The 12,719-nt window shown below is 34.4% G+C and overlaps 2 protein-coding genes across 2 annotated transcripts; both read left to right on the top strand.

Annotated features, from left to right (window-relative positions):
• Window positions 1–1,096: 1,096 nt before the first annotated feature.
• LOC132056746 (CBL-interacting protein kinase 23) lies at window positions 1,097–8,189 on the top strand. The gene is made up of 15 exons (XM_059449072.1): window positions 1,097–1,960; window positions 2,340–2,402; window positions 2,640–2,711; window positions 2,796–2,903; window positions 2,982–3,062; window positions 3,156–3,209; window positions 3,289–3,414; window positions 3,491–3,580; window positions 3,681–3,800; window positions 3,884–4,009; window positions 5,071–5,187; window positions 5,447–5,503; window positions 5,576–5,650; window positions 5,960–6,038; window positions 8,038–8,189. The coding sequence occupies exons 1-15, from the start codon at window positions 1,778–1,780 to the stop codon at window positions 8,130–8,132; spliced, it is 1,446 nt and encodes a 481-aa protein (XP_059305055.1). The 5' UTR covers window positions 1,097–1,777; the 3' UTR covers window positions 8,133–8,189.
• A 2,941-nt stretch (window positions 8,190–11,130) lies between these two features.
• Window positions 11,131–12,440, top strand: LOC132056745 (transcription termination factor MTEF1, chloroplastic). Its single transcript, XM_059449071.1, has one exon. The coding sequence runs from the start codon at window positions 11,388–11,390 to the stop codon at window positions 12,291–12,293; it is 906 nt and encodes a 301-aa protein (XP_059305054.1). The 5' UTR covers window positions 11,131–11,387; the 3' UTR covers window positions 12,294–12,440.
• Window positions 12,441–12,719: the final 279 nt, after the last annotated feature.

The following is a 12,719-nucleotide window of genomic DNA, read 5'->3' as shown; positions in this document are numbered from 1 at the left end:
CGCTAATATAAGAAAATAAAGGAAATTGTATGGTTTGACTACTTAACCTTTTAAAGAAAAGCAATAATATGCCTATGTTTCAACACAATAATTTCATTTCGCTTCACTAAATGTGTAGATCGTATGTGAATGAATCCACCATTATTGATTTAATGGAGATACTTTGGGAATTACATAAATATTGTTTGATTTTTTTAATATGGGGTGCACTTTTTTTTTTTTGACATTGCTTGTTTTTTTAATATGGGATCCACTTTTTTTTTTTTTTTTTTTTTATATTGCTTGATTTTTGTAATATGGGATCTACCTTTTTTTTTAACATGAGTTTGGAGATGGTAGGGTCCACTTTTTTTTCTTTTTTTTAATATTGCTTGGTGTTTTAGTATGGGGCCCACCTTTTTAAAAAAAAATTATATTGCTTGGTGTTTTTCGTATGGGACCCACCTTTTTTTTTTTTTTAAGAGTGACGACTGATGACGAAGCATGAGTAAAACCCATGCTTATATATAATAGAAATAAATAAAATAAATAATTAGCTCATTCACCATCAAACAATCCTTTCTCATAAATTAGTGTTTAAATGAAAAAGTTTGGTTGACTAAATAATTTAAATTATTGTGAAGACCTATACATTGAAACAATTTTGACATGTTATTCTTAAATAACTGTTTTTTTTTTCCCCTAAAAGCTGTACAGCTGTGACACATGATATTCTTCCTTGATAGAAATCCAATGTACTAAATTTCTTTATTGTATTTAAGTATAGTATATACAGATGCGTAGCTGAAGTTGTTAATAAAATATACTTTCTCCGATTTAATTTATGTGAATATATTTTTTTATTAGTTTATGTCAAAAAGAATGATTTCTTTCTATATTTAGAAATAATTTATTTTTATATAATAATTTATAATCACACAATATATATTTAATTTATTTAACATCATAAATTTAAAAAAATTCTCTTATTTTTTAAATTTTATGCCTAATTAAATGAGTTGACATAAATTGAAAAGGAGGGAGTACATATTTTAAAACATGCTGTCCCAGGCATTACCTTCCTCAGTTCGTTTCTTCCCATTCATTGTCATTCACAGCTGATAGCTTCACCCTTCTCCGAAGGCACGCCGCTCCCCAATAATATCTAGTCTCCACACATTTCCTCTCCTCATAAATATTCTAATAATATTTAAATACCTTTTTGTCTTTTCTTCCAACCAATTTTACTTTGAAGAAAAACCAAAAGAGACCACCATTAAAGACTTCCCCATCTGTTTCGCTGCCCTTCTTTCCTTTTCTTTCTTTCATTCATAATAATAGCCTCAATCCAATAGTCCAATCTTTTTTTCCCTTATGAAAAGTAAAAGATCCATTTTTTTCTCTCACATCAATCCGACACACCCAGAAAGAGATATGTAAGGAAAAAGGGTTTAATTTGATCAAATCCCATCTACTATCGTCCAAATACTTTTCTTTAATGGATTTTTATGTTTTCCGTTTCAGTTCCCAAAAGCGTTTTTGGTTTCTGAAACATAGCCTTTTCTATCCAACAACTTGTCATATACTGATCGATCTGAATAATTTATTCTAAACTTGGGGATTCTCTTTATTTTTCTTTTGTGTGTGGAAAAAGTTTAGGATGAGTGTAGCCAAGTCTCAGGTTTGGCAACCGTGTAAAAAGAAGAGGATTTAGTTTTAGGCTTACAAGAAAGAAAGACAGAATTCATATGTATTGATTTAGAGTAGTAGGGGTTTAATAAGATCTATTTGTTTGGAGATGGGTTCAAGATCAAATAATGGAAGTGGGAGGACTAGAGTAGGAAGGTATGAGCTTGGGAGGACACTGGGAGAGGGGACTTTTGCAAAAGTGAAATTTGCAAGGAACGTTGAGACTGGTGATAATGTAGCCATTAAGATTCTTGATAAAGAGAAGGTCATGAAGCACAAGATGATCGGTCAGGTATCTTTTCAATTCTACATTTCTTTACTAATATTGACCCTTTTTGTTTTATCTTGTGGAAGAAAGATTCAACTTCAAGATTTTCCTCAGCTCTTCTTGTGGCAAAAGTAGCCATATTTTATTTTCTTCATGTTTGACCTTGTATGTCTGATGGTTGCCTGAAATTCAAGTTGATTTAGGCTTTCTGTATGATTTTTACTCATTATTAGTGATGTTGCTTGGGGTTTTCATATTGTATGATGTCTCAATTGCGGCTTAAATATACATGAGCGATGCTTATGATGAGTTTCGGAGCCATTGGATTGCCAAGATGTTCCATGTTAATCTTTGTTGTTTCAATATTGGAAAGTGCAATTGTAACGTTGTATGTCCTCTGCAGATTAAACGGGAAATATCAACCATGAAACTTATCAGACACCCTAATGTAATCCGAATGTATGAGGTTAGTATTAACCTTTTATGTCTAGCTTTTTCTTTCCCCAGACCCCTCCCTTCCCCTCCACATGCGAATAAAACTGAACAAACCAAAAATGCAATTAAAAAGAAAAAATTGCATTTAGGTCCTGGATTTTCCTTTTGCCTTTTGGGACGCATAACCAGATTGTTAGAATCAAGATAATTGGGGCAAGTTTTCTAAGTACTGTTTACATGCTAAACAATTCAAACTTGTATCGCGCAGGTCATGGCCAGCAAGTCGAAGATATATATTGTTTTGGAATTTGTTACTGGTGGTGAACTGTTTGACAAAATTGTAAAATGTTCTTCCTTGAGTCTTTTAATTACTACTATTTTCATTCTTTCAATGTGTAAGCTTTTGCTGTTTTGTTGAGATCAGGCTAGTAAAGGTAGGCTCAAAGAAGATGAAGCAAGAAAGTATTTTCAGCAGCTTATCAATGCAGTGGACTACTGTCATAGTAGAGGTGTATTCCACAGAGACCTCAAGGTAAAGAATTAATACTTCTCACGAGTGAAAATTAGGAGGATAATGGTTTATAATTCCCTTGCATTTTTTGATTTATAGCCTGAAAACTTGTTACTGGATGCCAATGGTGTTCTTAAAGTTTCGGATTTTGGATTGAGTGCGCTGCCTCAGCAAGTTCGCGTATGACTCTTTACCCTATTTGATTGATCAACAACTGCTATATAATTATAACTGCATAACTGAATCTAAATGTACATAAATGTGTCATTTTAGGAAGATGGACTACTACATACAACATGTGGAACGCCAAATTATGTGGCTCCAGAGGTGCTCATTAGTTTGTCAGCATTACTCTTTCATTTTATTTCGCAACAGTTTTGATGGATTCCTATTTTTGCTACTGTAGGTGATCAACAATAAAGGATATGATGGAGCTAAGGCTGACTTGTGGTCATGTGGTGTAATCCTTTTTGTACTTATGGCTGGTTATCTGCCCTTTGAAGAGTCAAATCTCATGGCATTATATAAGAAGGTGTGCAATCTATGTATTATACGTTTCCTTTGTAAAGAGAATGTTGAGAGAAGTCTAAGAATTGATTTGATTTCAGATACATAAAGCTGAATTTACATGTCCACCCTGGTTTTCCTCTAATGCAAGGAAACTAATCAAAAGAATCTTGGATCCCAATCCACAGACGGTATGTGTATCTCCCAATGAAATAAAAGTTAGCAGGTGTAATTTTGTGTCTTTAGCTGCACTTGCATTTAGCTTCTCATTTATCATTTGATGACTGACAGCGCATCACAATTTCCGAGGTCATTGAGAATGAATGGTTCAAGAAAGGGTATCGTCCACCTGTTTTTGAGCAGGCAGATGTTAGTCTTGATGATGTGAATGCTATTTTTAGTGAATCTGCTGTAAGTATACTTGTTTCTGCAAAATGAGAATTCTGAATTTGTGTGTTGAATGAACATTTGATTGTCCAATAAAATGAACACAGGACTCTTCGAATCTTGTTGTTGAGAGACGGGAAGTACGGCCTTCTACACCACTGACTATGAATGCTTTTGAGCTTATTTCAACCTCTCAGGGTCTCAATCTCAGTTCTCTGTTTGAAAAGCAAATGGTACATTCTTATTGATTGATGTTCAAGTTAATTAATGTTTGGTCCAATTTTCGATTGGAAATTTTACAAAGTATCACTTTTAAGTTTTAACATATGCGTTACTGTCTATGTTGCTCAGACTCTTCACTTCCGGTGCAGCACCCGTGTCGACACGACATGGGTGTGGGTGTGGGATCCGTACCCGATCTGGTCAACCAATATTGGCTACTTTGACCAAAATCGAGGGAGAAATTCCGGACAGATTCAATGATTTATGTAATCAAAATAAAAGCTATTGTGAAATTGAAGAAAATGGAATAACTTGATCAATATTTTCTCCTCAAGTTTTCCACATAATATCTCATAATTTAGGTTTTATAACTCATTTTTAGAATTTAGAATTATTTTTTCCTGAATCCCCGCACCCGTATCCGTACCCACGAATCTTAAAATTTATATCATGACGAATCCGACCTCTAGATCCGTACCCTTATCCGACACCCGCACCCGAGTCCAAGCAACATAGGTTACTGTTCCTTTTCAGAATGCTTTGTCGTGCTTTCTATAGTATTTTGCGATGTTTTCTTCACTTCCGTTATTTCTTTTTTCAAACTGCTTTCCTTGGCTTGCCTTGAGCCGAGGGTATATCGGAAACCTCTCTACCTCCCAAGGTAGGGGTAAGGTTGCGTACACCCTACCCTCCCCAACCCTCCCCAGACCCCACTTGTGGGATTACACTGGGCATGTTATTGTTGTTGTTGTACTTTTAACATCAATGTTGAGCCTTACAGAAATTAGTAGTTCAAGGATATGGTAAATATGAACATTGTTCACCATTGCAAAGTCTCACTTCAAACAAATGAGTTCTAATTAAAACCAAATGTTGCATGGATATATCTTTCTTGGTTTCTGCTATGCACATTTATACCGAAATGCAAAAACATGTTAAAGTTTCCAGGTGTACAACACTCTTTCAAACCCAAAAGGGAGAAATAAAAGGAATAAATGTATGATTTTGAATGCTTGGGTTTTCATGCGGATCTAGTTTTAAGCATGTGGATTAATCCCGGTTACTTTTACAGGGGCTGGTTAAAAGGGAGACAAGATTTACATCGAGATGTCCTGCGAATGAAATTGTTTCAAAAATTGAAGAAGCTGCTGTACCTTTGGGATTCAATGTGAAGAAAAATAACTACAAGGTGAATGAGAAAAGTCATTCTTATAAAACTGATGTATGCTCGGAGGTGTCAATAGGGTTTCAAGCATCTCAAATACTCATCTCAGCTTTTTAATGTTCATATTTTTTCTACATAACAACTGCTAAGTTTCTTTCATCAAGTATATATGTGAGCAGGTTGAAATTTTTTAGGATCTTAAAACTCCTAATACTCTAGTTGGTTCTTTGCTATTGTTAAAATTTCATTCATGATAAATTTTCCTTGTCTTCCTCCTTACCAGATTAAGCTTCATGGTGAGAAGAGCGGGCGCAAAGGTCACTTACACGTTGCAACTGAGGTATGTTTGTTCGGAGGGCTGCTAAGTTTTTCATTGTCATTGAGACTTATAATACAACTGAGTTGGCTGTAGATTTATGAGGTGGCACCTTCACTATACATGGTTGAGCTTCGCAAGGCTGGAGGAGATACCTTGGAATTTCACAAGGTAATCCTAATTGGAAGGTTTATTATATGGATATACATGGGAACTCTCTTGTGAGGTTTGCTTACCTCTAGTTGATTTGTGGATTTTGCTTAAATCCAGTACTGCTACTTGGCTATGCATGGAAGATTTTACATGATATTTGTCTTACTAGGCATTTAGTTCTTTGTTTTGTTTATTAATTAATTAATCTTCAAATGGTTAATGTTGTATTGTTGGACTTGAGCATATATCTATGTCTGGCTTGCTGTGATTTGTCCAGGCATGTGCTTTTATACTGATAGAGTTAATGTTATATTCTTTTCTATACAGTTTTACAAGAACCTGTCCACCGGATTGAAAGACATTGTTTGGCAACTGGGGGATGAAGCAGGAGAGGAAGTAAAAGATGGTTAGTATACTATACTATGAAGCAGGAGAGCTTCTGCTTTTGTTATTTTTCAACTTAAAAATTAGTCAAGCTATGGAACTGTTGCTATTTGCTTTACTTGTATATATGATTGGAACAATTAGATGCATCATCTTCTTATGTGCCAATGGCCGAATGGACATGCAGGTGCTTTTTCTCTTTTTCTTTTGGGTTTTTTTGTTTGTTTTTGTTGGTGGGGTGGGGTGGGGTGGGGTGGGGGGGGGGGGTTTGTGTGTTTGTGTGTGTGGTTGGCTAACAGGAGAACCTTTATCTTTACTAGAGTTCTGATGCTTTTTTTTTATTTTTCCAAAAGAACCAAACTAATGAGAAAAAAATAAAAAACAAATACTTCTACGCTGTAAATAAATAAACACATAATGCATTTTTTACGTGCACTATGCAAACTAGTTTTAGCACCTTGAAACATCGTGACCATAATAAAATTGGAAGTTAAGTTGCGACAGAAGTTCATATGTAGAAATGATCTGAAGACCGTCACCAGTGTAGTGAAAGGCGAGCGCCTTGTCGCCAAAGGCGAGAGGCGCGGCGAGGCGAGGCACTACCGCCTTTTAGGTGAGAGGCGATGGCACCTTCAAAAGGAGAGCCAAAGGCGCTAAGGCGAGCCAAGGCGCTGAGGCGAGGCGAGATGGAAGGCGTGGCCTTTTTAAAAAAAAAAAAAAGAAATTGAAGGAAACTTAAATGATATAACTTATAACAGCGCAGCTAGGGTTTTATGTACGCATACTCTTCTCTCTTCTCCTTCAGGCATCAGCTTCAGGTACGCATACTTCTCTCTTTCTCCTTCTTCTTCTCTCTTCCTCCTCTGTTTTCGACTTCTACTTCTTCTTCAGTTCTTCTTCTTTTTTTATCCCCTGTTTCCAGCAACTTCTCCTTTGAATTTTTTTTTTTTTTTGCCTTCTTCTATTTTCTTCTTCTCTTTCTATCCTCTGTTTCCGGCACTACTCCTCTGTTTTTTTCTCCTCTGTTTTTTTTGTCTGTCTTCTGCAGTGAGGCAGTGACTGTTTTGCTCCTCTTTTTTCTGTTCAATAATTGTTAACTTTTGTTATAAACAGTAGGTTATGAATTAGTATTGCACTATTGCTTGAATTTTAGTATTGCTTGTCTTATCACTTATGAATTATTGAGTCATTCAAGTTCTAGACTTTTGGTATCAACTATCTACTTTTAATTTTTGAATTGAAATATCTGCTAATATGTTATTGCTAGTGAGATTTTGATTATTTATATATGCAATTAAATATTTTAATTTTTTGGTATTTATTGGCGCCGCACTTCAAAAAGGCGAGCGCCTCGCCGCTCGCCTCGCCTTAAGGCGAGGCAGGCCCTTGTCGCCTTTTGTCGCCACGCGCCGTCCAAAACACTGACCGTCACAACTTTTGTTTCCACCTGCCGAGTCTTGGTACTTTTCAACTTTAATATGAAACTTAATTTGTTTAATTATCTTGATTATTTAATTCATTTTCATTCTTTGATGTTACACGTACGGGAAATAATTAAGAAAAAGAAAATTAAAATAGAAAAGGAAGCCTATGTTGACAAATATTATATGCCAACAGACCAAAAGAAAAGTATCATATGCTAATCCTAACTAGAAAGGGAATTAGTAGTATGGTGGGCAAACTTCTAGAGTCGAGTCACGAGAGATTAATAGTGTTTATGTTTAATTATCTGTTGTATACATAAATGGCCAAGTGTGGTAAGAATTACTATAGATATTCAATTACTCAGAATCAAGGGAGGGAACTTACTCGTTTGCATAGAGCATGTAAGATATATATATATATATATATAAAGGACTAATGGCCTTTAACTGGGGCTGTCAACCCATTCATACATCACTTTTTGTTTCTCACATTAGTTTGGTTCTTTTGGAAAAAAAAAGAAGCATCATTTTGGTTGTATTCTACCATAGAAATTAGCCTCGACTGATTGTATTTCTTTTACTTGCTGTGCATGGAAGGTGCAGTTATATCAGAGGGACTCAGAGAGCCATTTACACAACCCCCTCCCGTTCCCTTTATATGTATGAAACAGATCAAAAGTGAAAAACAATAGAAGAAAGCTTCATCATAAGTGACTAATATCGAGTTCTTATCTGCAAGTATCAAATTTATGTTTCTTTATCCTTTCAATGGTGCAGGCATTGTCTCAACTTGATTTTGGAGTGTGAAGTCGGTGGTTTGTATTGTGTATAAGCTCTGCAAACAGATTCCTGTGCTGTAAGAAGCACTTTTATCATTAGTTTGATGTCAAACATCAAGTGTTTTAGCATCAAGGAGTTTCCAATTCAATGTTTTATCATATGATTTGAGGCACGTAAACTTGGAAAAATATATACCGTTTTACGCTGCCATGTTGTAGAGCCCGTTTGGCTTAGCTTATAAGTTGCTGAAAACAACTTATAAGTTCGTTTTCAAATTTTTTTGAAAGTTTGGTGGCACTTTATAAACCATTTTCAGGCTTAAAATAAGTCCAAAAAATAATTGGGCCCGTTGGGCTTAAATTAAAAAAGCGAACATAAGCGAAAACAACTTATAAGCCAAAAAAAATAAGTTGGGCTCTCAACTTATTTTTTTTGGCTTATAAGTTGTTTTCGGCTTATAAGTAAGCTGCTTTTTTTTTTAAGTCCATCCAAACAGGCTCGTAGTCTTATTTGATTACAAGATTTTAAAGATCAATAGCCAAAATATGTGCTTCATTGAACTGGAAGTGGTATCAAATTGTATTCTATAATACCATGCTTGTTTAGGTAGAGAGGTTGTTTCTGGTAGACTTTCAGCTCAAGTAAAACATTTCAAAACATGATTGAAAAGGAAATACAGTAGTGAAGAAGTCATATTGAAAATAATGGATAAAAAAAAAAATAATACGATAACAAAAGTAAAGGAAATAACATGTACTAATAAAAATAGAAGTATAAGGTAGGAGAGAGTAATAATAATAAAACTAATAAGAAAAGCTAGATACCGCTTGACTATCCACTAACCTTCTATTTTAATCTTCGATCTCAATTAGTGTTTTAGAAGGCGAGGGCGTGAGGCGGAGCGTTTTACTTTAGTACAGGATTAGTATGTGGAGAGGTGTAAGTCTTGAGGCACGAGGCGTAAGCTCTATGGATCTTTAAATGTTTAATTTACAATGTAGTAAAATAGTATAACAACACACAAATTATAAAAAATATATTAATAGTTTTAAAAAATTAAAAACATTATTAAAGAAACTCGTAAAAATAAAACTTCTAACATGATTTTACAAGTATAATTGATGCAATGATTTAAAACTTATTATGAGATGCAAATCAATTATAACATCTAACTTTCAAACAATAAAAGAATCACAATTTCTTAAAGCATACTACTATTATATTATGCAATTTACCTCCCTAAAAGAAAATAATCAATAAACTTTACAATATTATAATTAAAACATTACTCCTTCATGAACATAAATAAAATTACTTTCAATTAACAAAATAATAAACTATGATAATTTTGAGACAGGACAAAAATGTGAAGACCAAAGTCAAGTAAAGATGTAAAATTCGACTATGTATTTTTTTTTAAAAAAAATGTTAAGTGATATTCACCCTCACAGTGTTCTTAAATACTAAATATGCAATACTACGGTTTGTTATTTGAGTTACTCTCAATCGTCTTATTTCTATAGATGAAGAAAACTATTAAGCATCATTCATTTAATAAAGAATTATGAGGGTTAATGATGTTAATTGAGGAATTTGACACATAATTTGTGTAAGAATTTTTAGGCGCGCCCGAGCGGAGTGTTTGGGCGTACGATCTCCGACGCGGGGTGTGTAAGCTGCAATTAAGCCCCACACGTAAGCCCCGAGGTGTACCACCCTGAGGCGAGTCCCAGAACTGCCTTTTAAAACACTGATCTCAATATCCTTCTATTTAGGGTCATGTCCTCCATAAGTTGCAGGTGTACCACCTCCTGCCTAATCACTTCTCCCAAAATATTTTTCGGCCTACATCTGCTTCTCGTTAGACCCACAATAGCTAACCTCTCACTAGTGCATGTGTTTCACATGCCCGAATCATCTCGCGCTTCCCTCATCTTGTACACTATGGTGACTACTCTCACCTTGTCCCAGATATCATTTGACATTTGAATCAAATATATGCAAAGATCAAAATTGTCTTTTAAGTGAGTGTTGGTGCATTTCATGTGTTCTTTTTTTTTTTTCCTTATAAAAGAAAACTTTTATATCAAGTGAGTCCAACGAGTCATGTCGAAAAATAAAGATGTTAAGATTTTTTTTTTTAAACGACAGACTGACGTCCACATAAAATGGGGATCAAGGGAATATTATGACGGCTTTATTTGTATAATATTGGAGAAAGCAGAATCATAGAAATTGCTTTGCTCTCACCTCATTCGCACTTAGCCCTTAATACATCTTCCTGTTCTAATGAAAGATCTTTTACAGGATCATTGCAGGAATCTCGTTGACCTTATCAACAAATTTGACTAATCACAAGGATTTCTTCTTGCTTATCCATTCATTATAAAAGATTACTAATGATTACAATTTCACCTTTCTTTCTTGAGAAAAGGGTAAAAATACCCTTACTTTAAAAAAGTGCTAAAAATCATTCTAATTTTGGGTCAAAATATCCTCCCATCCTCAAAGTTTTCAAATATACTCCCTTTGTTTTGAAGGAAATTATCCCCCAAATAACCCGAAATCATTTTGAAACTCCGCTTCATCATTTAAACTCCGACCTAACTAAATAATAACCCATAAAATCCTTTATTCCCCCAATACGTAGGTTTGAAGTTTGAGGGAATCGTAATAAAGGATCTTATGGGTTATTATTTAATGTTGGGTCGGATTTAAATGATAACTGGATTTAAATAATGATTTCGGGTTATTTTGGAGATAATTTCACAAGACAGAGGATATTTGAAAACTTCAAGATGAGAGGATTTTTGACCCAAAAATAAATGGAGTGATATTTTTAACCATTTTTCCAAAATAGAGGGGTATTTTTGACCCTTTTCCCTTCTTTCTTTTTCTATGTTAATCCAATCAGTCCTTTGTTTGAAAAGGATGGTTACAATTTTAAAGGTTTTTTCCATTGCAGATAGGATAAGTTACTTGTCCAAAACCCATGGAGTGTTATCAAAGTCTAATTTACACTATGCTTATCCAATCTACACAATCAAGTCAGAGCCAATAAATTGAAAGCAAACTGCCAGGTGGCCTTATAAAAATCACAAGATGGAAAGAAAACCATTTCATAAGAATCACCAGACTAAAGTTGCAAAATAATACCATTACCAAACATGTCAAGTGCAGCAACATCTTTTCATTGCTTCTCTGTTCAGAAATTACCACCACCACCATCACCATCATGTTCAGATGAACAAATAAGTCTTTTATCAAAAAAACCAAAATCGATTCTCCTAAAGAACCCACTTTATCAACCAACTCACAAGAACATCTCGTTGCAATTCAAGGAGAAAATCTTGTGCTTAGAAATAATGGGTGTTGATTCAGGAAAAGCACTGTCTCAAAACCCTTGTCTTCACAGAGCTTCTTTACACACTATTCATTCCATCATCACTTTCCTTCAATCAAAAGGACTTCACCAGAAGGACTTTGCAAGGATCTTTGGGATGTGCCCAAGAATTCTTACCTCAGATATTAATTCTGAACTCAACCCAGTTTTCAATTTCCTCTCAAAAAACCTAAGAGTCCCTCAACACAACTTGAGAAGGGTCATCAACAAGTGTCCAAGATTGCTCGTTTGCAGTGTAAAAGACCAGCTTAAACCAGCTCTCTTTTATCTTCAAAGACTTGGCTTCACAGATTTGCATCATTTAGCTTATCAAGATCCAATCTTGCTCGTTTCTAGTGTCGAAAATACCTTAATACCCAAGCTCGATTATTTGATAAGTCTAGGATTTTCAAGAACGGAAGCAGTCGAAATGACTGTGAGGTGTCCAGGACTATTCACTTTCAGCATTGAGAATAATTTCAAGCCTAAATTTGACTACTTTTCCCAACAAATGCAAGGTGAATTGGATGAATTGAAAGAGTTCCCTCAGTACTTTGCTTTTAGTTTGGAGAAAAGAATAAAACCAAGGCACATTGAACTTGTACACACTGGAGTTTCAATTCCACTGTCATTGATGCTCAAGACTACCGATGAAGAGTTCAAGGAGTTGATAAGGCAAGAAACTGGATAGACTAAATTGTGGATATTATACTTATTTGTAAATCCGTTGCTTTGCTAACAGTAGTAATGTTAATGTCTTTTCTTAACTCTTGAGGTGACTAATCCATCACTTGTATACTTATTACACAGTCAATCCACTGGCCTATGTTTTCTATAAGTTCGTTTGGAAAAGAATATCACATTTTTTATATTTGAAAATAATTTAATTTTAAATTTATATTATTTTTAATGAGAAATTTTTATAATCATATAAAGATTATAACATGTTTAAAATTACAAGTCTTAAGAGTTTTATACTAACACAAATATTATGATATATGTTTGAAACTCTCAAGTTCAATAATCTTTCTCTCATTCTTAAATTTCCTATCAAGTCAAACTATATCATGTAAGTTAAAATGGATAGAGTACATGTTTTCCACTAATGGTTTTACTA

Source organism: Lycium ferocissimum, chromosome 5, assembly GCF_029784015.1.
Source record: "Lycium ferocissimum isolate CSIRO_LF1 chromosome 5, AGI_CSIRO_Lferr_CH_V1, whole genome shotgun sequence".
Lineage (NCBI taxonomy): Eukaryota > Viridiplantae > Streptophyta > Magnoliopsida > Solanales > Solanaceae > Lycium > Lycium ferocissimum.
Note: the sequence above shows the minus strand (reverse complement) of the source record. Positions and strands in the feature narration are given on the sequence as shown.

Coding starts and splice junctions, on each gene's coding strand:
- LOC132056745 (XM_059449071.1), top strand. CDS start 11,388: ATGTCAAGTGCAGCAACATCTTTTCATTGCTTCTCTGTTCAGAAATTA.
- LOC132056746 (XM_059449072.1), top strand. CDS start 1,778: ATGGGTTCAAGATCAAATAATGGAAGTGGGAGGACTAGAGTAGGAAGG. Junction 3,210..3,288: donor CAAATTATGTGGCTCCAGAG/GTGCTCATTAGT, acceptor TTGCTACTGTAG/GTGATCAACAATAAAGGATA. Junction 3,581..3,680: donor TGGATCCCAATCCACAGACG/GTATGTGTATCT, acceptor GATGACTGACAG/CGCATCACAATTTCCGAGGT.